General features: G+C 37.1%; 2 protein-coding genes across 2 annotated transcripts in view; both read left to right on the top strand.

Moving 5' to 3' along the window:
- Positions 1–2,513: 2,513 nt before the first annotated feature.
- Positions 2,514–11,570, top strand: slc30a8 (solute carrier family 30 (zinc transporter), member 8). The gene is made up of 9 exons (XM_015376918.1): positions 2,514–2,920; positions 6,413–6,579; positions 7,371–7,517; positions 8,344–8,497; positions 8,592–8,761; positions 8,851–8,963; positions 10,532–10,637; positions 10,754–10,888; positions 11,088–11,570. The coding sequence occupies exons 1-9, from the start codon at positions 2,847–2,849 to the stop codon at positions 11,231–11,233; spliced, it is 1,212 nt and encodes a 403-aa protein (XP_015232404.1). The 5' UTR covers positions 2,514–2,846; the 3' UTR covers positions 11,234–11,570.
- A 2,760-nt stretch (positions 11,571–14,330) lies between these two features.
- The window catches only part of med30 (mediator complex subunit 30), a 55,692-nt gene continuing 45,253 nt past the window's right edge, over positions 14,331–24,769 (top strand). Inside the window, exons 1-3 of the mRNA XM_015376941.1 lie at positions 14,331–14,465; positions 14,831–15,114; positions 19,216–19,374. Coding sequence (XP_015232427.1) covers positions 14,932–15,114; positions 19,216–19,374 — 342 coding nt within the window. The 5' untranslated portion in view covers positions 14,331–14,465; positions 14,831–14,931. The remainder of the gene's footprint in view (positions 14,466–14,830; positions 15,115–19,215; positions 19,375–24,769) is intronic.

Genomic DNA, 24,769 nt, shown 5'->3' with positions numbered 1-24,769 from the left:
CCCTGTGTTCATTTTGGGAACAAACTTCAGTTGGGAAGCCACACTTTTACAATTGGTTCATTTTTTTTTTAAAAGTTGGGTAAAATACTGCAAATCCATCAAGTTCAAAACTGATCTAATAACTTGAAAGTATGTATATTCGGTGAATGTTTTGCTTAATTGTTTTTTTCATTAAAAAAACAAACAAACAAACAAATAAAAACCCCAAAAGGGTTTATTTGATTGTGACCTGTGCTAAAGATGTAGTAATAAATATATTTATAATGATGATAGGGGCTGGAACAAACATAGAAACTGATAGGTCCTTTAGACCCATTTCATTTTTCTCTATGCAATTCTATTTAAATAGTTGTTTTAAAATCAAGGTGATACCTTCAGTAGAATGGAGATACGATCACTTTTTATCTGCTGTTATGTTGAATCAAATTAAAAAAAATAAAAATCTTAGTTGTTACAGCTAAATTTGTCAGTTTTACTTATGTTCTTCTTATGATTAAATCAAAACTGGTCATTTTCATTTAAAATAAATCAAAATATGTAATATTCCTGAATTAGGAATGTACATTGAGTCGATATTCCAAAGAATATCTTTACTTTTATCTTTTAGTAGATATTTATTCAGCACCTGAATATTTAATTTACATTTTTCTTATAATATATGATTTTTTTCTTCCAGTGAAATAAAATTAAATATTCAAGCAAAAATACAACTTTTTTATTGTAAGAACATAAAATATTAATGAAACTAAATGACCCGGAAACTTCGCTTCATTCAGTGCAAAGCCACAAGTGGCTCTTTGGTTCTGCAGCTCTCTCAATATATTTCAAGAGATAGACTATTGGCCTGCGTTTGCTTGTACTGCCATAAAAACCTGCTAGACCCACTGGTGGTTCTGGACACGGGCTAACAGGGAGCAGCTCACCTGTACAGCTGTTGTTGGCCTCCGCTATGGCCCCCGCACTGAAAGCATACACTGTAGAAATTGAAATATAAGTAATTTTTTCTTGCAAGGTATGTGTTGTCCCGTTTTGAGCAAGTAAATTAGAAAATGTACTAATTGAATAATATGTTTTATGTAAAAAAAAAAAAAAGCCTAACCATTATCTTCTTCTAAGTGGATGATACGTAATTATCTTATTTCAAGATTAAATAAATTTTTTCTTCCTTTCAAAGATCATCTTATTTATCTGCTCTATTTAAAGACAATTGCACTTATTTTGAGAAGTTTACTTTTTTGTATTGTCTGCACTGTAAAAAGTGTCCATATAACCAAGTCTCACAATCTTAGATCATAGCTGTCAAGTTTTGGCTTGGAAACTACTGTATTATCCTCCTTCCTGCCATATCAGCACTTTCCCGTAAATATCCTGTATTATTGTATGATAAAATTACATATAATTATGAAAAAAAAAAATCATCTACCTCTCCAGTCGGAGCTGTCGCTAGCTTTTTGTAGTTTGCAACTGGTTAAATGTTTGTTTTAGATTTCTTTGCACATGTCTTGAAATATAATGGATACTGCAACTTTACTGGTGGTGTCTCACAGCTCGAAGTGGATGTTGTAAAATTTCCAGAATTTACAAATCCAAATATTTACTGGCATGTCTTGGATCTAGTCAAAAAGTATTTTGGAGTAAATGAAACTAGTTACAGCAAACCGCTGTTTGTGGATCACTTTTTATACTTTTTTTAATTGGGTTCTTAATTTTTATGGAGGACCAACTCTGCCATATCTAAAAATAAATACAGAAATAAATAAATACTCAATAAATAAATAAGCATTCCATTAATTGCCCCCCAAAAATACAATAAACAAATAAATGTAGGTAGAAATTAAATCATACAGTGGGACATAAATGTATGTACCTCTTTTAATTAGCTTCTTTATTTATTTGCCTTTATAATAATTACCTTATTTAGTTAGTGTCCGTTATAATCTTCAACTTTATTTATTTATTACTTTTTTAAAAGTATTTATTAAGGTGCATTATATAATATTTTTGTCTGTTTTATTCTGGCTTTGTATTTTTTTAGCCTCTTTATTTCTTCAACGCTATTTTTTTCTGCCTGGTTTTCCCATTTCTGTCTGCATTTCTGCCTTATTATGCAAATGAGGAGGGCCGTGTCCTAGGGGTTTACTATATTTTTGGGGACAATTACTGGAAAACTTATTTATTTGAGTATTTATTTATTTTTAAATAGGCAAAGTTGGTCCTCCATAATTTTTATTCTGTCCCCTAATAAAAAGCAGGGACCCCACCCTGACTCACCTGGTACAATTGGTCTAGAACCGATACTGGTCATAAAATTTTTATTTTATTTATTTTTTAAGAACAGTTAACATGATCTCCATAAAAACAGATCATATTCAGTAAACTGGGAAATCCAAAGATAAACCATGTGATCCTGCACGAGGACTGAGCGCACACGGTCCTTCCAGCTGATTGTGTAATCACCAGGGGTCTGTTGCTGCACTGTGGGAGGGTCCCTGTGGACTTTAATGAGTCAGTGGCAGTTTCTGCTCCGTGCAATAATGAACCACAGCTGAGCTTTTTAAGAAAGAGTAGTTTTAGTTGCCCAAGTCTTCCGCTCTTCTTGCAATGCGCCTGTAACTTCTCCTCCAAATGTCTAACCGCCACCTCCTTCCACCCCCCGGCTGATCTCCATTTCAGACGGGTTTTAGTTTGCACACGGCAGCCTTGGCTATTTGCACCCATTATGTTGTAGGATGGGTGCAAATGTTTGCAACAAAAGGTCCTTAGAGACTGAAGAGACAGCAGAGCTTTAAGTAGAGAAGAACGGATCTCAACTTTCTAATTTTATGCTGTAAATTATTCCTCCAGTGATGTCCAAAAGCGGTGATCCAGAGAGACTTCATCTGCTGGCAGATCAGAGCAGGTCCTACACCATCCCAGGAAGGTGAGGCTAACTTTTATAGTGAAAATCGGATTTTTATTTTTTTTTTGTCTTTTTTTTTTTTAAGAGAGAAGCTTTAAACATGAGTCATTATTTTATTTTTTTACATTTTCTGTTATGTTGTGGTCACTATAGGCCCTACTTCTGTTATCTATTATTTTCCACACGGGACTGATGTGGGATCTGTGTGCAAACCTGCATTTCATTAGTCAGAAGTGGCTTAAAGTGAACCTATTTTTTATTTTTTTTTTAATAAAATTTGCATTAATGCAAACCAAAATCATTTATTTAAATATTTGTAAAAGCTCTTGGTTTGATTTTCTTGGACTCCTAAAGAAAAAATCTAATCTAAACCTCAATGTTTTTTTTTTCTATTTTTAACAATCGGGGGGAAAAGGTGTCTAGGTATGTTCAAAATTAAAAAAGCTGCAATATCCTGTTTGTATTGGTTAATCCACATCCTTATATTTTAACTGAAACCAACATGATTGAAGAAAACAAACAAAGCTTCACCAGGAGTTAAATGGATTTAAACTTTTGTTTTTACATCAATCTCCTGCTCTGCTTTATTGAGTTGTTGCTGTTTGACTTTAAGGCAAATTCTGGTTAGATATTTTATTAAAATTTTCTCATATGCACAAAGATATAAAAGTGGTGCTACAGTAGGAACTAAGAAAATCTTTGTGGGCTTCTTAGAGTAACATCCTGACCTTCATAGATAAGACCAGCTTGTCCATTATATTCAACAGATGCTCAATTGGATAAGATCTGGATGATTTTTAGAAAAAGTCTCCGAACGATTATGGCTTTGTGGCGTGGTGCGTTATGATTCTGAAGGAGGCCACATCTACCAGGAAATAAAGTTTACCAGCTACCAGAGAATCCTTAGATTGGTACCTGTTACAGTAACATCTGCATGGAAGGCCGGTCCTAAGGTTTACAAGAAGATCCTTCCCTAAGGCTTTGATTCTTAGTGTATCCTGACAAGCAAAATAATGGAAAGGGAATTAATTGATCAGAGCAAGTCATCTACTTCTACTGCCCTGTGGTTCCAAAGGTATATGTACAGCTTATAATTAGTGTTGCGCCGATGCCATTTTTTGGCCCCGATACCTGGCTGTGCGGTATTGGCTGATACCATCTGTTTTTCTAAGTTGATGTGTGTGTGTACATATGAAGAACTGCATAGTACTTGGATGTAAAATAATTGCCATCGTGGCTTTATCAAGCTGCTGCCTACCTTTGTGAAGCAGGAAAAAGACTAATACAAAGTGAATCCAGTGGAACTTTTTATTGACCACCTTGAATGGGTGACAATAGTAGAATAAACTTTTGGCTCTCAAAATGGTATCGGTGCCCTATTTGTTGGTACTCGCCGATACCGATACCACCACTTTAGTGCAGGATTGGGCTCCATACTGGTATTGATGCAACATTACTTATAATGATACCCTTTGATCAGAACCAAGATTATGTCTTCAGTATTTTGAGCTACAGTAGCCCGTAGCATAGAACTCTAGATGCTAATCTCTTGCTGAATACTTTTTAAATTCAATATCAGCATTAAATGGTCTTTGGTATGAACCTAATGACAAATATTTGGTCATATTTGTCAAATTTACAAAATTTCTGCATATTTATCATTATGGGAGGACATCCGTTGGACACATTATCTTGAGCTGACCTTATAGGATTCCTCTCATATTCAGTTTTGGACAAAAACTGAAGTGTTTCAGATTTTTTGATGAAAAAATTAGTTTAGTTAAAGCAAATATCAAAAATGGTTTTCACACTATTTGTTACCCTTGATGATATAGGCTGAAATACAGGCAAAACATTTAATGTGTCTCAATAGTAAAAATTAAGAAAAGAACAACATTGTAGATGTCGTTCAGTCTAGAAAGGGTTACAAAGCCATTTCTAGGACTTTAAGACTCTAGCTAACTACTCGGAGAGCTGTTATCCTGGCGTAGGGGAAACGGGGAACAGTGCTGAGATTTCCCAGGAAAAAACTCCGGTTGACAATAATAATAATACAAAGACTTGTCTCACATTTTTTCCATTTTTCTGATCCTCAATGATGATGATCCTTCTAGTATGGCTCAATAACCATGTATATTGTTGCAAAACTAACAAACTACTTCAGTCCATCATGGTGGTGGTAGCTTTAAGGTTGGGGATGCTTTGTTGCTTCAGGGTTTGAACAAATTGCTGAGGAGAAAATGTGAATAAAAGCTGCTATTAAATAACAGGATAGTAATTCAAAATGCCTCAGCAAGATTAACTCTGAATGGCTTGGAAACAACGAATGAAGATGTCGAGTTGTCCCAATCATACTCTTAAATTAAATTTGATCAAGATGCTTTGTTGTGACTTTAAATAGGCTGCTAATAGTCAAAACCTTGCTACGGGACTGAAAGTAATGCAAAATAATTTTTGAAATCCAGGGTTTGCTCAATGGTCTTTACTCACTGGGTGCATCCAGTCCTTCATCAACTCATACACACACACACACACTTCCAAATAAATAAATTCAACAACCATTAAATAAAGAAAAGCTTATTTTATTTTACTGATTATAACTTTGATATGAACATGACCATCCCCTTTATCACATCCTTTTTGTTTCATCCCCTGTTGATCTTGTCACCTATTTAGAGAGGGAAAAAAAACACGTTTAACAGCTAAAGGATAAATAATCTACTGGACTATTAACCAGCTAAACAAAAGTGTTTATTATAATGTAATGTAATGATTGGCGCTGAGCGAGATTATATGGTAGAGGTTGAGTGTGGAGCTCTAGAGTTAGCTCCAGGTGGGGAAATAAAGTGACAGTTTGGGTGGAGTCCGGGGTGATTGGTGACATCAGGGAGATAAATCTGTAGTTAGATTAAATATAATCTGTGGGGGAAGTTCTTATTTCATTAACTTAATCAGAATATCACAAAGGGCCCCCTTCAATAGTTTTTTTTGTGTGTGCTAAGTGGATTTTCTTTCCAAATGAAATGAAAACAAAGCAGAACCATTCAGTGTGTCGTCTTAAAGGCTCTATCAGAATCAACTTTATTGGCCAAAAGCGTTGAAGTTTGTTGACTTCAGTTTCCATCACTCACATCATTACTTTGGTTAACAATGAAAAAAAAAATAACTTAAGAAGAAAAGGGGATAAACAACTGCATGTACAAGCATCCATACAGTCAGATTCTAACTGATGTGATATTGCCAGTTTGCTTATTTGTTTAGAGCAGAGTAGACGAGAACTCTGGCTGTTGGGTGTTCTAGTGTTTATAAGAGAGCCAGCCTGGGGACTCAACTGTTTTTTTGTGGCAGCTCGTCTCTGCAAAGAACATCCTGCAATTCGCTCATATCTAATTCCTTCTTTAGCCTTTTATATAAGAGTCCTCATCGCTTTTTAATGGGTATAAAAGTATTAACACACATTTTTATCTACTGTAGTTTTACATAGTTAATTGAATTATATTTTACCATGCATAGTGTGTCTGACCTTGACCGATGGCAGAGAGATGGCTCTGGAGAGGCCAAGCATTGCCATGACAACAGCCACGCTCAGGAGGACAGAGAAAAGGAGAAAAAAGGTGCCAGGAGGAGGTTATACGTCGTTTCTGTCATTTGCCTGCTCTTTATGATAGGCGAGGTCGTCGGTAAGTGTTTTTCTTTTTACAGATTTTTAAGCTCCGTTATAAATCTTATTTGTAATTAATAATATGATGGATTTTGAGTATCTAAATTGTCCTTTGAATGTACTGGTCACTGTCTACATCATCTAGGGCTGAAACAATTAATCAGATTAATCAATCACTGAAATAATAATCAACTAATCGTTGAGTGGAGTGTAGAGACTCTAAAATGTGGCTTTAGCTGACAGTTAACAAATTAGAACATTAATTATCAACATTGAAAGGAAAAATATGTGAATATTTTGCATATAAGATAAAAATCTTGTCAATATGCTCTATCCAGGACTCCTCAATTGGAAAAGTTTTGGTTTAATTTCGCAAAAAATCTTCAAGAAACTTGTTGCTATGCGAATGTGAAACGATTACAGTAATCAAAAAAATAATTGAGAGAATAAGAGAATTAAAATGGAAACTAAAACATTTGTAGCTGATGTTGTCCCTTTTCTCTTAGTCAGACTTTTAAAGGTTGTTGGAAATAATCATGAAAAACTTAGATGACTCCTTTTGTTGTGCTAAGTTTTAAAAAGACAAAAACAGTTCCTGTTTCTTTTGACTTACTACTATTTATATATCTTTAACTTATTTATACATATTTTTTTATGTCTACCAGGAAAAATTCCTATTTTTTTGTTCACTGACATCAATTTCTTCATGGATAAGTTGTTAGGCAGAATAAAATATATTAGATTTGCAAAAATATGGGTGTTTATGTGGACAGACCCAGAACATCTGTTTAATTTTTGTATTTCTTGCAGGCGGTTATTTGGCGGGAAGCCTGGCTGTGATGACGGATGCTGCTCACCTCCTGACCGACCTAACCAGCTTCGTCATTAGCTTGTTTTCTCTCTGGCTTTCATCGAAACCTGCCACACAAAAGCTCAGCTACGGCTGGCATCGCGCAGGTACAGAACAGCAGGACGTGGGATGGCATCTGTTGACCGATGTCCCGCTAGTTTTGGTTGTAAATGATCATTTAGACTTAGACAACTTTTATTGTCATTTTGTAGACACAGAGTGTATTAAAAATAAAATTTCATTTTGTACAGCTTTAATGACATTTCCATTTCTTAAAGTGCAGCAGTGATCAGATGTAAACTGGGAGAAAAACATGGTGCAAAAAACTCATTGATATGGAACAAATATATTAATTCGATAAACCCCATTTGAAAATTGGGGAATTAAATTTTTATGTGACTAGCAGTCCATTTTTTATTTTTTTTATTATCTACAGTAGAGCTGGTTGGTAAATGTGTGTCGCTGTTCTACCAGTGATGGGCTGTTGGCCTTTTCGATATAAGTAGACGCAGAATGGAGAGTTCATTTATTGGTTTCATGTAGTGAAATAACCAGATTTTTTTATTTTATTTGGCATCCTACAATAAGCTAATTTTAGCTGCTGCCACAGCTCTAGATCCAATTTCAGGACAAAATCAATTCCTGCCAATTTATTCTCTAACAACCAAATCCTTGTTATGTTTGAAGAAAGTTCCTTTACACTCTTATCATAATAAAACACCTCTAAAAAATGCGTAGGTTTGGATAAAGGCAATCTACATACCTCTGAAACATGATGGTATTTTTCATCTCTTCTGAAATGTAACTAATAGTTGGAATAAGATAAAGTTCTTAACCCTGTGATCTGGAACGCTTTTCAGTTCATCTTTGACTGCAGTTTACTTCCTATTACATTTTCTCCTAATTTATGACCTGATGTGCTCCTCTGTACAGAAATCTTGGGTGCCCTGCTGTCAGTTTTTACCATCTGGCTGGTCACAGGAGTTTTGGTTTATCTTGCTGTAGAGCGCATCGTCAATGATCACTACACCATCGAGGGCCACATCATGCTAATTACCTCAGGCTGTGCAGTGGTCGCCAACATTATGTAAGATTTATAGATATTATGTATGCAAATGTCTTCTATAACCGTGTTCTATGAGGTTGGAGCTGCTTGGAACGAGTCCTTATATCCCCCACAGAATGGCATTAACTCTTCACCAGTCGGGTCACGGCCACAGCCATGGTGGACTCTCTTCACATGGCCACGGACACAGTCACAGCGCCAAGAGTGAAAAAAAAAGGATTTATATGTCAAACGGCATCCATTCCAATGATCGCATTGACATGGAGGGAAATCATGCAGATTCTGGTACGATCATTTATGCACTAAAATGGCTTTTTTGATCGTGTATGCTATAATTTAAGTCTGCATCATTATCTTATTTTGTTACTTGTTAGGCCAAAGGGCTCAGCAGGCAAATGCAAGTGTGCGAGCAGCTTTTGTGCATGTGATGGGAGACCTTCTCCAAAGTGTTAGCGTGCTTGTCAGCGCCATCATCATCTTCTTCAAGGTAAGAAATCATATTTGGAGTTTGCGTTTAAAGCCAAACTAGGCATTAAGGTAATTTTCTCTAGAATTACAAAACATGGAGATCTAACATTAATATAATCAAACTCAAATGGAAGAAACTGCAGTTATAAATGTTTATTATTTTATTTACACATTTAACATGGTGAACATTAAGATATCTGGAGACCGCTTTCATTCATGGAACCATTTTCAATTTATTCTCTTCCATCGAGTGCCTTGCTTTTCTCAGTGTTAGGCACCGATCCATAATAGAATGGGGTTTTTATTTTATTTTTGTTTTGTTTTGTTTTTTGGATAAAGGAACTTAGGAACATAAAGAAATTTTACTCTTCAGATTTTCTGGTTCTGTTTAGGGCTGATTAATATTGTGGGCTTTACTTTCCTTCTCTCAGCATAATAGTTATTAGGGGCACTAAAAATAATGGTGAAAAACATAAATGTATTGTGGGAAAGATTTGAACATTATCGATGAACAGCACTTAAAATGTTTAAAATTAAGTATTGCTGTTTTAAGGAAAATGTGGGTTTAATATTGGGTGGTGGGGTTGAAATGTGAGCCGTTCTGTAGGTTTTTTTTTTTTTTTTAAATATGTGTACCATATTTTGGTGCATTGAAAAGAACTAATTTTCACCATATATGGGTAGGATTTAAAAATGTCTGTTTGGGAAAGAAATTGCAATGCCCAGGGTGCCCCTTGGTGGCCATATAATTATTAGCCTGGTTAATCAGAAAGTTTCATTTGTCCAGCATGCTGAGGTAAGTGAAGCATCTTTATTATATATGATTAACTATACAGGCCTGGTGGAACACTATATGTTTCTGTTTAAATTGTTTTAATTTTGCTTTTATTTACTGTGTACATGACATGAGAAGGTATAGTGCTCACAGACATTTGCAACATATCGTGAATTATTTGTGACAGCAGTATCAAATTAATATGCTCCCATAAAAGCAACAAAGCGGTGACATTAAAGCAACACATTTTTCCATTGCCGTTTGTCTCAATGGGTCTTTTTAGATGCAATGCAGATGTGAATGTGATGTTTTTCTTTTTTTGGTTTATTTTTAGGCTTAACATTTTTGTTTTAATCTTTAGAAAACTGGAGAACTCCTTATCAAAACAGCTTTTAAAGATTGCATGATAATCTTGTCCCTTGCAATAAAATTTTGTGTTAAATGTATTCTGAGAGGGTTAAAAAAAACAAAATAAGTATGTTTAAAATTGCTGTTGGTCTTTTTCAAAAGAGGTGCAATAAGTCCGGCACCTTGACATGAATTAAATTTTCACTAATTTCTTGGTTGAGTAAGCCTGTCCCAAAGCGAAGGTTCTAACCCAATTTTCTCTGCATTAGATTAGTTTCCTTCTAAGTAACAGAGCAGATTCTCCATATTGATCTTAACAGCTGCCCTTTAAAGGATCTCCTTGAGAGGATTTGCTTTCCTGCAAGGGAAGCAGATTTTACAGTCTGTCAGAAGAAATTTAATGTTTATTTAATTACCCAAATAGTATGTTATGTTACGCTTATGTTCTTGCATTTTTTTTTCAGCCAGAATATAAAATAGCAGACCCTATCTGCACCTTCTTGTTCTCCATTTTGGTCTTATGCACCACCTTCACCATCATGAGGGACATCCTGCTTGTTCTAATGGAGGGTGAGGCAGCAAATAATGGATATTTTGACGGACATTTTTTTATATTTTTTTGTAGATTTAGATTATTTCCCAGCTTTGTCCTCATCAGTTTTACTTTCTTCCCAACGTTGTTACAGGTACCCCATCAGGGGTGAGGTACAGTGAGGTGCGTGACCGCTTGTTAGCCGTAAATGGAGTCATCGCTGTCCACAACCTTCATATCTGGGCCCTCACCATGAATCAGGCAGTGCTCTCTGCACACATAGCTATAGGTGAGGAAAATTGTTGTTTCATATTTAAATGAGTGGTTGAAGTTGCACACCCTTTGGTCTAAGTGCTGATTTTACATGCATATCATGCAAGATTAACCATATTTTTCTTTTTTAAGCATTAATTGAAGCTTAATGTTTCTTTAGATCTCAATGCACATTTCAGTTGTACAGAGAATGACTGTGTTACTCTTTGTCCTAGATGATTCTGTTGATGCCCAGACTGTCCTAAGAGAAATGACCCAGGCCTGTTTCTCTTCCTTCAACTTCCACTCCATTACAATTCAAATGGAGCGGCAGGCTGACCTGAAGCCTGGATGCACACTGTGCGAAAATCCTAAAAAGTAGAAACCTGATTCAATCTCTTGCTGCTAGACGTGGCCATCTGGGGGCCCTGAAGGGCTTTCTTTCACTGCAGCATCCCTAAGAAACGCGTTACTGTATTTTAGATGCTCTTTGTGCTCCATCCTAGAAGTGTTACATGTCAATGATGATGGTACATGTGTAAAGGGCTCTTGGGAATATATATCTTTTGACAAGTGAAAAATTACATGAAACTCTAATTTGTGCTTTTTCTCACCTGATTATTTCTATATTTTAATTTTGAGTTTCCTTTATAACTTAAAGTGATTCTTAAATATTTATTTTCAGCATTTGTGTTTTGAGTCATTGCAAATAAATACATTTAAACCTCTGAATATAAAGGAAATAGGACTGATCTTATTTGTGTTTGCTGTTCGTGTACGCTTGACTTTCAGCAGCTGCTTGTTGTGAGCAGATTTTACTACAGCAGCATATCTGGGTTTTTCGTTGCTTATTTAACTGTCTGTCACTAAAGTTTTGTGTTACCTGATTTCAACACAGTTGATGCAAACAATAAACACAGCAAATATTTGACAGTTTGGTTAGTAAAAAAAAAAAAGATACATTTTCTTCATTTCAAAACCTAAAAATACCAATAAATGACAACAGATTTCCTATAGCAGATATTAAACTAAATAAGTTGTGCTTTATTAAGTCGTGTCAAATTTGAGGACCACTTTTACATGGCTGGATTCAGGCTGAAATGGCTCTTTGGATTTTTAAAGGTTGCAGACCTCTGCCCTAAACCAACAGACCAGCCAAGGAAAGCATGAATTCAAGAAGCAGAAAAGAAGAGCATGGTAATATCTGTAGAGTTTTGCAGCTCTGGTGGTTCAATCTGTTGACATTTGGAGTTCTCTGCAAGCCACATATCTCAGTTCAAGTTAAACTTTTTGGACTAAATGGGAAAAAGTGACTGGATGCAGCTAAACACTTCACTGATAGAAACCCTGTTAGAGACTGCAATGCTGGTGAACAATTGCCTTTCAGCATGAATATGAAGCCAATGGAGAATGGTTTAGATCAAAAAGTAAACATTAGGATAGCCTTGGTCTGCCATGGTAACCTGGTGGAATTGCTGGAAATGTTCTTTTCACAAGGAACAACTCTCCATCCAAACTGGCTGAGCTTGAGCAGTTGTGCAAATAAGAACTACAAAACATCTGTTTAATTGTACAAAGCTGGTAGAAACGTACACTAAAGGATGCTAGTTCTACAAAATACTAACCAAATGGGGTGCATATAAATTTACCACACACTTAAAAGTTTTTTAGTTGAAGAATTTGATAATCTTATATAACTACATCACCAGCCACACTCTGAAGTATGTGCTATCAGTCTAATCACATAAAATATTTGTAACGTCAACCAAATTTTGTGGCTACAATCTTACAAAACTGGAACAGAAATACTTTTGCAAGGTATGGTATGTACAGGAAGAAGATCCTAAAAAGTAGTTGGCAAGATTGTGCAAAGAGGAAGCGATTAAACCATAACTGGTCTTCCTCCAATGTAACAATAATGAACTGTTTCAAGTATTTAAGGTCCGATTTCTGGTCAACCTACTGACCATAACTGGCTCCCCTTTGTCTGTCACTAATTTAAATAAAAAAAAAAAACACAGCCCCTCCGCCATTAAATCCCTTACATCATTATGCTTGATAATGCTACCTAATTTACCTAAGTTACAATCCTATAAATGATGAACCCTAAATTGATGTTTATAGGTAATTTTATTACGGTGATTCTAAAATTTAAAGTACGATAAATGCCCTTCTGCATCCGTCCACAATCATCATACCCCCTACTAACTAAATATTCATGTGTTGCAGTTCTTTGAAGTGAATTTGCTGAGTGACCTTAGATGTAGCTGCTCTCAGAGTTACCCGCTGCTCTCCATTCTTACTTTTTTCCCCTAGAGGAACCACGTACTTAATTAAAGCATGTGTAATGTGGTAGTGAGTGGAGATATCCCTTTTATTGCTTATACTCCTGAAGCTAATGAATGCTATTGTATTTCCTTAAAAGGGATGCCAAGTCAATTAGTTTCCAGGTTATTTAATCTTTTACTGCCTCTTGTGAACTTTCCCTGAGGTTTTTTTTTTTAAGAGTCTGATAACTAAAATTGCATCATTTATTCTTACTTTGTTAGGTAGCTGTCTGCTCAAACTCTGGCACTACTGATACTTCAGTGTTACAAACCTAATGCCTTTCTTATCTGATGTCCCTGTAGCCTCAATAAGAGCAGCTGCTTTCTCTTATGTACCATATGCTGTCTGAAGGAACTCAGAGGTGATGTGATGTGCAAATGTGAAAATGATAAAAGAAATGTGGTGGAGTTGCCTTGTGATGGATGGAGATCTTTGATGCTCATTTTACCCTCCAGTGAGATTTGACCCAATCAAAGCATTAAAATCTAGCTATTTTCCATTAGCCTGTGGGGAGCTAAGGGACACATTTGTTTCTGCTAGGGTAGCTCTCAAGTTGCTCACAAATGGAAGGAAAACATGAAAGTTCTGCAGAGTGAACCAGTAAATATTTTTGAATGGGGAAGTGGTGGGCACAAAAGCAAGAATTTGTTTTTACATTAAAAAAAATAACTTTTGGTTATGGTGACAGAAATTTTCAGATGACAGATGATTTCAGCTCAATAACAGTTTACTTTTTGAAAATATTATTCGTTCTTTAATCTTTTTTGAAGAAGAAACATTTTATGCATCGTCAGAGCTAGAATGACTAGAATACATGTCTGCCTTTATAATTTGTTAAAATTGCATTTGTATGTACTCTTGTGCGGATCTGTTTTTGGTGATGTTCACCTTAAACCAGTGTCTGACCAGCAGGGAGCGCTGTTTCTCAGTTTTATAAAAAGATGAAGTATAACTAAAATAGTGCGCACTGCTTTTTCATGAGGGATTTTTTTTCTCCTTTGCAGGAACACTTGAAAGCCTTCCTTGATATTAGATAACTCTAATACACATGGAAAGATGATAGAAATATGGATAGAACAAATAAACGTGTAATAAAACCACAACCACAGAGAAAATAAAGCAAGAGAAGAGACAGTGGCGCATCTAATCTGGAATTTACTACGGGACTTCGGGAACTGTGCACTCTCGCGATACTGTGAAACAATTAGCAGCAGCTGTGCCTAGGAGCTTGTTTGTTGGTGGAAGGTTTGAAATGTCAACGAAAGGAATACGTTTCCACCACAAAGGTAACATCACATGGAATTTAATCTGCACTTCTAAATAACTCAGCGATGCATTACATTTATAATCGCTAGGCGTCAATCGGAGGGCACTGAAACAAATGGGTTGGAAGTTGTGTGGTTTAAGTTAGCATGAGCAACATTTTAACGTTGCCTACTATGACAATGTTTGCAAAGAAGCTTTTTTTTTTCTTCTAAAGTTGGAATCTAACATTAAAAGTGTTTATAAATGTAAAACATGCATAGATATGTGATGTCTGGCTTATATTTCAACATCCAGTGTTAACAGCTGTTAAACTGTTAGATTTGGTCAAATGCTATCTCAGTTTGCTGTTAATACTGATTCCGTTTTCCTGTACACTTTATTAAAGGGATATGAAAGTGTGCTGATGTAGACCAGCCTACAGAGCCGCCTTCCAAACACACATCTGCTGTTCCTTCTTCTCCTTCAGCATCCTGACCTGCTGTCTCCATGACGACCCCTCCTCTAGTGCCTCCTTTTGTTGGTCAACCACCTCTACAGCAGCAGCAGCAGCAGCAGACCCAGGCTCCTAGAGATGTCAACACGTCTTCACTGTGCCGCATCGGTCAGGAGACTGTCCAAGACATTGTCCTCAGGACAATGGAGATATTTCAGCTTCTCAGGAACATGCAGGTATGTCTGTCACTCCTATTCATCTAATCATATGTTTTATTCATGTGTCATTAAATTATTCTGAGTTTCTTTAAGTTGGATCAGATCATTTTCTCAATGGGCTTTCTGATGCTTCTAATTATTATTTTCTGATATTATTTCAGCTGCTTTTTATTCAGATGTTTAATCTTGTCCATGTACCTGACATCATGTAGTAAAGCGTTTGCAAAAACAGTAAATGTGAAAAATTGCAAGTTAAGAAAACTGTGATGCTGTCTAGTAATTAATAGTTTTGTCTTTTCTAAGATTTAGATAAGGTCGGCCTGGTTTTTTTTTCTTTTTCCAACAAACATGTTAACAGATCTAATAGTAATAGATCTACAGTGTTTGGTGTGTAAAGTAGTTGTTCCTGCATATTTGCCAAGTGACTATACCTAACTACCATTTTTGTCAGTTTTTCCTTTTGGCTTCAGGAATAAGTTAGAGGTTACATCTAGAACAACAGTATTTAAATAAAAATAAAATCTCAAGACTTTATGTTGTATGCTGCTGAAGATTCTCAGTCATCCCATAGTCATTCCAAAAAAGTAAAAAAAAAAAGCTTCCTGGATAGGAATGGAAACGTCTTCAAACTTGGAAACAAAGTTCTTTGGATTGTTTTTTTTTTTTACTTTTTTGGAAAGACTTTATGTTCATAACCTGAACCTGGATTAAAACAATTTCTATATTCTCATAGAAGGAGCTGTACTTAAAGTAAAAGTGAATATGCGAGGCGGTTGTTCATCTGTCAGTTTGTTCTTTTGCCTGTTCATTAACTTGTCAGTCTATCTATCTAAGCATTAATCCATTTCTCCTGTCCCATTTATCCATCATCCATGAGTTATTCTTGTCTAATGTTTATCTTGTGCATTTTTAAAAAATGTAATACACCTCTCAGGTACGTTGAAGATCAAGGATGGGCTTTTTTTTCCCCAAACTGCCACATATTAACAAAGATTATTTTTGAGAACCTGATTGTCCATTGAATGTTGTTACAATGTTGTTATAGTATTCGTTGCATTTGAGACACAATATAGGCATCAGAATCATCATTACTGACCCACAAGGATTTCGACTTCAGTTTCGCTTATAAAAGTATCAAAAAGCGATCTTCAAGCTGTTAACTGAAACTTTATGCCTCCATTTTTTATATTAAGTTATTAGCAGCTTCCTTTGTTTTTGACAGATATTGTATTTCAAGCTGCAATCTTTACAAAAAGACCACCCATTTTATAATAATGTTTTTTTTTGTAAACCCTACTGTATGCATCCTCTGCTTTTATAGTTTTTTTTTCTGCCATGAGTTATAATGCCACAAGAGGGCGCTGAAGTAACTTCCACAAAAAGGTAAAAGGATGGAATCTGTTTACAAAAAATAAAAATTGTATTCAGATTTTGCTCTCTGAAAGAAATACTTTTTATCTAACTATTTATTTTTTGGGCTGACTGCTGCAGGGATGTCTCTAATGGGCTCTTTAATGGACCAATTACAGTCCATTGGCTGCAAAATGTTAAGGTCTAATCTCGGCATGTAAAAATAGGTGAATCATTCGGAAGGAAAATGCTGAGAAATTATTGTAGAAGGTTGAAAAAAGGAAAATAAAGAACAATTAATTATTTGGTTTTTGCATTTTTCCCTTTTACAATCAAAGGTGGTATTTAGACAATTAGTATTAAAGAGGCAGTGTGAGTAATTTTATTTTATTTTCAGTTGAATTTAATAATATAAAAAATAGAGGAGCTGTGAGGAAGTAAAGGCTGCTATCTGTACCACAAAATTCTCTTATTGATTCACATTTTAAGCTAATGTTTTTGTTTTGTTTACTAGTATATCTGTTGTGCTTTTGTTTTGAGGTCATGCTGAAATCAATTATCGCTGAATTCCTTTTATGGTTATGCTTAGTTTTCCCTGAAGTTCACATGCAGCAGCTTTGGCTTTCTCAGAGTAAGGTCAGAATGAGCTTACATGAATGTCTCCATCATCCTGTGAGGCGCTCCTCCTGATGCATGTTTGCATCAGAGCCAAACAAGCATTCTTCTTGTGCAGCAGAATTCACAAACAACATTGTTGTGACTTGTTTCTTAGATCACACACTATCTTACTAATAAAAATTCTTCTTGTACCCTCTCCTCTGCTCTCTTTATTCCCGTCTCGCCGCTCTTTCACTGTCTCGGTGTTCGCCCTGCAGGCAGGCTTGTTCATGTTATGTAGGATGCTTATAATCAGACATTGGTGCCCAAGGGGCTTGTTGATCCTCTGAATGAAAGTATGCGTTGTTGCTTTAACACCCATTGTATTTTAATGCCAGTTATCCCTTAAAAAAAAAAAAAAAAAAAAGATCCGTTGGTGGTTTTTGCTCTTGAATTGAGATTTAATCTAGTATAAAAGGGACATTTGCTATAAAGCTGCATTTAAAGTATTTCAGCTATACCTGAAGTGGTAGCTGTTTAATTTTACTCTTAAATTAAAAGCAGAGTTATTTTTTAAGGTACACATCGTCTTCTGCTTATCCAGGACTGGGTTGCATGGACTCCCAGATTTTCCTCTCCCCAGAAATCCCCCCCGGCTCCTCTGGGGAAACCCTGAGGCCTCTCACGGCCAGCTAAGAGGTGTATCTGTAACAGACGTCCAAGCCATCTCAGTTGATACCTTTTGATGTAAATGAGCAGTGGCTCTACTCCAGTGCCTCATTCTGTCTCTAAGGGACTGCCGGCCACCCCTTTGAAAAAGCTCTTTTCACCTGCTTGCATCCAGGATCTTATTCTGTGGGTCAAACCCAGATTTCTTTACCATAGCGGAGAGTAGGAATGGAGTCTGACCAGTAAATCAAGATCCTTGCCTTTTGGCTTAGCTCTCTCTTCACCACAACAGAACAGATGGTGCGGAAGCAGCATTATGGGTCTGTGTATATTCAGGCAGTTTGTTTTTTGTTTTAAACCAAACATGAAAAAAAGCTAAAACTTTCAAGTTGTTACATTTATTAAGTATAAACACGAAAATGGACAAAACAATTAAACGAGGACAATAAAACTCGCTGTTGGATTGAGGGACAGCCCAACCAGCTTTGTCTGCACCCTCCTCATTTCATACCGTTACAGTAACATTCTGCTAGCTGGATGGATATGAATAGGTAGGGGTTGCCCTTTTATGACAACAGTGATGTCAACAGTTGCAATGGAGATCAGTTTGAAATGGTTAACTTCCTGTTTCGACAACCTGGAGACCATTATTGATTAGACACAAATTTCTTGGAATTTTCTGTGTTTAATTCTCATATGAAACAAAATAGGAATATTTCCTGCAAGTAAAAATAAAGTGCATTTTACACTATTTTGGACTTTTCTGAATAATAGACAGACCATTATGGGCAGAGGCTGTAGCCACACCGGTCCGTCTGTTGAGGGCGTGCCAACTTTTAACATGAGGTGTACTTGGAGTTGTTCCTTATCTGCTTTGTATTCAGCTCTGATCCTCCCTGCTATGGATCTTGGCAGGAGGGAACCAGCAGAACCATGTCATCCACACAAAGCAAATACAAGAGGAAACTGTGTTCCATGGCCGGGATGATAACCACACCACTCTTCCGAAGGTCCATTCTCAATGGTCAGACTCTCTCCAGCGAGCTGCCATATGTCTTCCCAAGGAGGCTGAGAAGTGGGATCCCCCCTACAGTTGGAACACGTCCTCTGACCCCCCTCCCCCCAAACTTCCCAGTCTGCCAGTTCCGGAACATCGCTATTCGGCATGCAATGTTGCAGAGGCATGTCAGCCATGAGAGCCAAATAACATTCCCCTTCCCTGAAACTCCACCTGAACAATATGGATGGGTGTCAGCACTCTGATGATGGGCCAGACAAACAAGCACCTGCAGGGTGAACCATGAGGATGGGTAATGTAATTGGGTAGCCAATTGGGTAGCCAATCCTCTACCCAAGGCCAAGGCGGCCTGATCCATTGACAGTTTAATTTATTTTTTATGTGTATTTCATGTAAAATAAAATAATTGCCGTTGTGTCTTGAAGAATGCAGCCATGCATTAATGGCCATTATTATAAAGTCTCTCACTCTCTTTTTCTTCTCAGCTGCCTAATGGAGTGACATATCACCCCAACACCCATCAGGACCGACTGGCAAAACTTCAAGAGCACCTACGGATGCTTTCTGTTCTTTTTCGAAAGCTGCGTCTGGTCTATGACAAATGCAACGAGAACTGCGCTGGGCTGGACCCCATTCCCCCAGAGGTGAGACAAAATGGCATGTTTGGTCATAGTGAAGCAAATAAATAATGGGATACTAGAGTTTCTAGGTGTAAGAACTAAGAGAAGCTTTTCTTAAATAGTTAAAAATACCCATTTAATGGTCTGAGTAAGAACGGCACCTTGCCAGTCTTGGCCATCTGGATGGATGTACATAATTTGGCATTCTCAAAGAGCACTGACATGTACTGCAGGTTTGAACAATATATCATGTCAAAATGTGCTTGGGAAATACAAAATGAGGTTGACAATTTCTGGAGTTTCCCTTACAAACAACAAGCATCTACCGTTTACTTTTTTTAGGAAGTGTTCTGTCATCACAGCCCTGCAATATAAACCGTTTAACTGTTGATTAAAAAAAACCTTTGATTTTGTCTGGTATTGCTGAAGTATACTCTATTCTTACCTTAATAGCATGAAACAAGTGGTTAGCAAGTGGGCGACAGTGGCGTTGGATGTATGAGTTTGCCCTGAAATCGAAGGGTTGACGGTTCAAGCCCCGACTCCGACTCTCAGTGTCGTTGTGTCCTTGGGCAAGACGCTACTGATGGTGGTCAGAGGGCCCGGTGGCGCCAGTGTACGGCAGCCTCGCTTCTGTCAGTGAGCCCCAGGGCAGCTGTGGCTACAATGTAGCTTGCCACCATCAGTGTGTGAGTGTGTGCGTGAATGGGTGAATGAATGTAGTGTAAAGCGCTTTGGTCAAGTCTCCTAACTTGAATAAAGGCGCTATATAAGTACATGCCATTTACCATTTTACCATTTACCATATAATCCACATGCTGTCCATTAGCTGTTATATTTGGAAGAGTTGGTACTTAGTTGGTTCTGTTGCTTAAAAATGTCAGGAGACAATTGGGAACTGTACATCCCTCCCTCCCTCCCTCCCTTGGAACTAACGATGCTACCTGTTCCAACCCTAGTAGCATAACTCTTCAAACAAATGAAAAATAGGAATTTAAGCCAGGCATACATTGTGCAACATTTTCAATTGTTGCATGCAGCTGCAGCTCAGACTGCACGACAAAACCGCAGGGTTTAAAAGTTCAAAGCTCAGGATACATGTTCTAACACTGTGCGGCCCGACACTCTGATGCGCTCTTACCACGGCCAACTGAATTTCAAACATGTTTGATTTTCTCCAAACCTTAAGATTCCTGATCTAGAGGTGTTCGTGAGTGGCTAATTGCCCCTTGTTACCCTCTGTAGATTACACAATGTGCGGGGAGGCTGAAACTGTGCCCGATCTAAAAATTTTCGCACGACTGGAAAACCGACCCCAAAAGGGCAAAAAATCGTACAGTATTTGCTTAAGCAGACAGTGACACACAGCATGTATCGTTCAGTCAGGCACAGTGAGAATTAGCATTCAATTCAGACTCTTAAGAACCATGAAGAGTTGAATCAGAAAGCCTCTTTCAGATAAAAGTCCCATGTAAAATATCCTACCTATCTCACCCAAGTTTGAAGCATCAGATAAACAGAGGGGAAAAGAAGAGCTTTACTTGTTAGCTCGGTGGGATGGGGGGGGGCACCGGCCGGCTGGGTTTTGTTGATAAACCAAACTTTTTCCATTTGGTTTAATTAGACAAGAGTTGCTCGTTACCACAGAAGGTATAACAGTAGATAGCATAAACATATACCAATCTTGCAGATTTACATGGGTTCGTTAGCTTTCAAAGCCGCTGTGAACGCTGGCTTTTTGTCACAGTAAATTCCATTTTTAAAGACTTCACACATCACTTCAGATGACAGGGTTACATCTGCGTTGTCGAGGCTTTTAGACACACGGCCATGTTGCTGCAATACTTAGAGGCAGTGACGGGCTGGATATAGTGTTATTACAGGTGAAATTCCCACATTTCCCTGTGAGATGACAGTAATTCTTACATAATATCCCTTAAACAAGGTTGACTTATCACACAATCTTATTACCGGCTTGTCTTTTTTGTTTTTAGGTATGTTTTAGGTGCATGTGAAATTACATACAGAGGGTGTTGTACTTAAAATCATAAGTTTGATTGCTTTTCCTGTGCAGGGTGTCATGCAGAGCTGCAATTTGGCTTTCTGCCACTGCATGATTGGATTTAAGTTTGCAGCAGTTTCATTACAATTTTTAAAGACTGCCTCAGAGGTAATCTTTCTCACCAGACTTCCATTGGGGATAAAGGAGGAGGGATGAGACCAGTCTTAAATTAGAACAAATTTGTTTTTAACACCAACCATGAGTACAGATAAATAGCATTATATCTGAACATAGGTTTGTCCTGTACCTTTTCCCCACATTCATCTTTAAATCCCAGTCTATGTATTTTTCTTTGCCGTTACCATCTGACCTTCTCTTTTTTCCCTACCTTTATTTAAATGTTTGTTCTTTCCCCCTGGAGACCCAGTTCAGCGCTGACCAGCCAATAACTTAGCCCACTGTGTTAGTCGAGGGTTGTTGATTTTGGCCCAGCGTCTGAATCATTCATCATCCTGGACGAAATTCAGGTGCCAGTCTGACAGCAGCTTGCTATTGGCTGCCTGAAACAGGAAATGGAATCAATGACTCGAGCAGTGTGACCTCATCGCAGCCTAATTAGCAGCAGACCTGTTTAATGAACAGCTGGACTGAGTGCACACATCAGCCTCTGTTCCTCTCCAGCTGGTGCTAGTTGCTTTCCCTCCCCATCTTTCTCTCTTTTTTGTGTTTCGTTTAAATTTTTTTTTTTCTGTTTGCTCTCTCAGCTGTTTTATTAATTTCCCTTCTTTCTACAGGTTCTCTTTTTTTTTATACAGTTCTTTGAGAAAGTAATACGTCTATGATGTGTTTTCACATTTTGCCATGTAACAGCCACAAACTTTGATGGTTTTCAATAGGATATTTTTGTGATGGATCAACACAACATTGTATTAGATTGTGAGGTGAAAGAGAGTGATTCATGTAGTTGGAGGATTTTTCTTTTGCAGATAAAGAACAGAAAAGTATGTTGAGCCTATGAGCTACTCCCCTTTAACTCGATACCCTTGAAATAATTCCTTAGCCCTTAATTGCACTGCTTTTAGCATTTGCAGCATGATGTCTTTGCTGATAATTATTTTCAGCTTCGGTAGAGAGCTTCTGCAAACATACTGTTATTTTTGCCATTTTTTTTCCTCCCAAGATGTGGTACAGAATCCCTATGACTTTGTTGGGTTATGTTAACACATAATTATGCTTTGATTGGGACCATACTGTTGTATCTCTGCTCCTCTGTAGAAGAAGAAAGAGGATGAGTTCTGCCAGAGCCCTGCAACGTGACTTTTACCTGAGCCACTGGCTTGAATATCTCTGACCAAACTATTAGAAACAAACTTCATAATGGGTGGCCCAAGGGGCCGTCGTCCTCTGGTAGGCCCTGTTCTCATTACCCAGCTCTGTGGAGCTCGACTAGCATCTACTAGAGAACACCGGCTTTGGCAGGTTCAGCAATGGCATCCTGCTCTCTTTACAGAAGAAATCTAGTTCACTTTTCGCTCACTTTGTGACACACCTAAAAGGCTATGGAGAAGCTGTAGTAATAGATTAGGCTGCCTGTAACATTGTCTGACATTATCAGATCGTTGGTGTTACTGTTGGAATGGTGAGGCAAGCTACTGACACAAACCATACAGGATTAACAATAGCATCCTAAGTCCTGTTAGGAGTTGGAATGAACTCCTTAGACCTGCAGGTAAAGCCTTTGCTGTTGCAGGCATTTCCTGGAGAACAAAGGAGTTCATGCAACTAACAGGCCTCCATGCTCCAAGACCGAATACAATCCTCCTATGGGGAGTCGTATTTGGTTCCATGTAACACCACATGGTTGCACAATAGACTTCAGTTTAGTTTGAGTCTATACAGACACATAAAAAATAAAGTCACTTCTTGTTTACAAAGAGAGTATTGTGACTGCAAGGCTTAGCATGAAGGAAAAACGTATGTCTGCCTGCCTTCTTACAACAAAATTAAGCTATACTTATATCTATAACAATAATAAAGAACTCTAATAATACAGGAGAATACTTTTCACTTACAATGATCATTTTCAAATATAATGTTGAGCACAGCAGTTTTGAAACTAATAAAGGATGTAAATGACTTTAGTTTTCCACATTCTAATTCTAGCATCAAAAATACGTTTCATATTAATTTCCTCTTTGACTTTTTAGGACATTAAAAAAATTTACTTTCTGGAAAAGAATTTGATGAAGTAGTGATTTATTTCATGTTTTCTACAATAATTGCATTGTTCCATGATATACATAATATTTAGATTTCATTTTGAGTTTATAAATGGTGGATTTGTATAGTCACAAAATCCTGCCTTATTTATTATTATATATTTTTATATATATATATATTTTTTTTTTTTATTGTAGTTCTTTACCATGTTTCCCATCGGTAATACATGAAATAAAAACCTTTGAAATATAGCATCTTAGTTTTATGTAAAATTGCTATGGATCTTGGTAATGCCATGGTCAGTGTCTGGATCATGAATGCATTGAAGCCTAATACAAAGTACTGATCACTATTTAGAGTTGCTGCAGTGAGATTTTAATAAATCGCATCAGATTCTCATTGTCACATTCCTTGCAATTTCTAAAGTCCTCTGTGGGTTAATAATTTCCTTTTTCATGAAACGATGTGCCATGGTATTGTCCCTAATGCATTACCCATTCCCAATTAGTATATCCAGTGTTTTTTGTTTTTTTTTTCCCCAGTTGATGTGGTCTGTTATCAAAGCGTTCCTCTAATACTTTTTATCAAAGTTCTGCTAAATTCTTTTTCTTCCTTTTCACTCTTGCTCAAGTCATCTGCAGCTCATTTCATTTCCTGCAGCCAAAAGTCAAGCTGTTTCATTTCCCTCTCTCCTTATCCGTTCACCCTGTTATTTTCTTATTACCGTACTTTGTTTTTTCTTTCCCCTGTTTCCACCTCTTTTTGTTTTCCTGCTGCCCTTTTCCTCTTGTCTCACCGAGGCAACCTGGAGAACTTCATTAGCTCATTCCTCTCTGTCAGGCTGGAAACCACATCCATCTTTCTGCAGAGGAGGTAGAGGTTATGACTCACATGGGCACATTCTCGCACATACATTTACTCTGACTCAAATGCACAATGCAGTCTACATCCATCTTTTCCAAGCTGTACTCGGCACATTTTATTTTCCTCTCTTTCCTCTGCCCAAATATGCCCACTACCCTCAAGATTCAATATGCAGATTAGCTTTGCTCTAAACTGATCTAATGAAAAAAAAAATTGTGTTTTTCTCCTGGGGGTTCACTTGAGGTCGAGTTTCTACTTTAGTATGTTCTAGGATGTACATCTTCTCTCTTCTTTTAAGATTACACTTTAGAGCTTTTCCAGTAAACTCTCTGA

This window comes from Cyprinodon variegatus, unplaced genomic scaffold, assembly GCF_000732505.1.
Source record: "Cyprinodon variegatus isolate N-32 unplaced genomic scaffold, C_variegatus-1.0 Scaffold144, whole genome shotgun sequence".
In the NCBI taxonomy this organism is placed as follows: Eukaryota; Metazoa; Chordata; class Actinopteri; order Cyprinodontiformes; family Cyprinodontidae; genus Cyprinodon; species Cyprinodon variegatus.
This window is presented reverse-complemented; position numbering and strand designations above follow the sequence as displayed.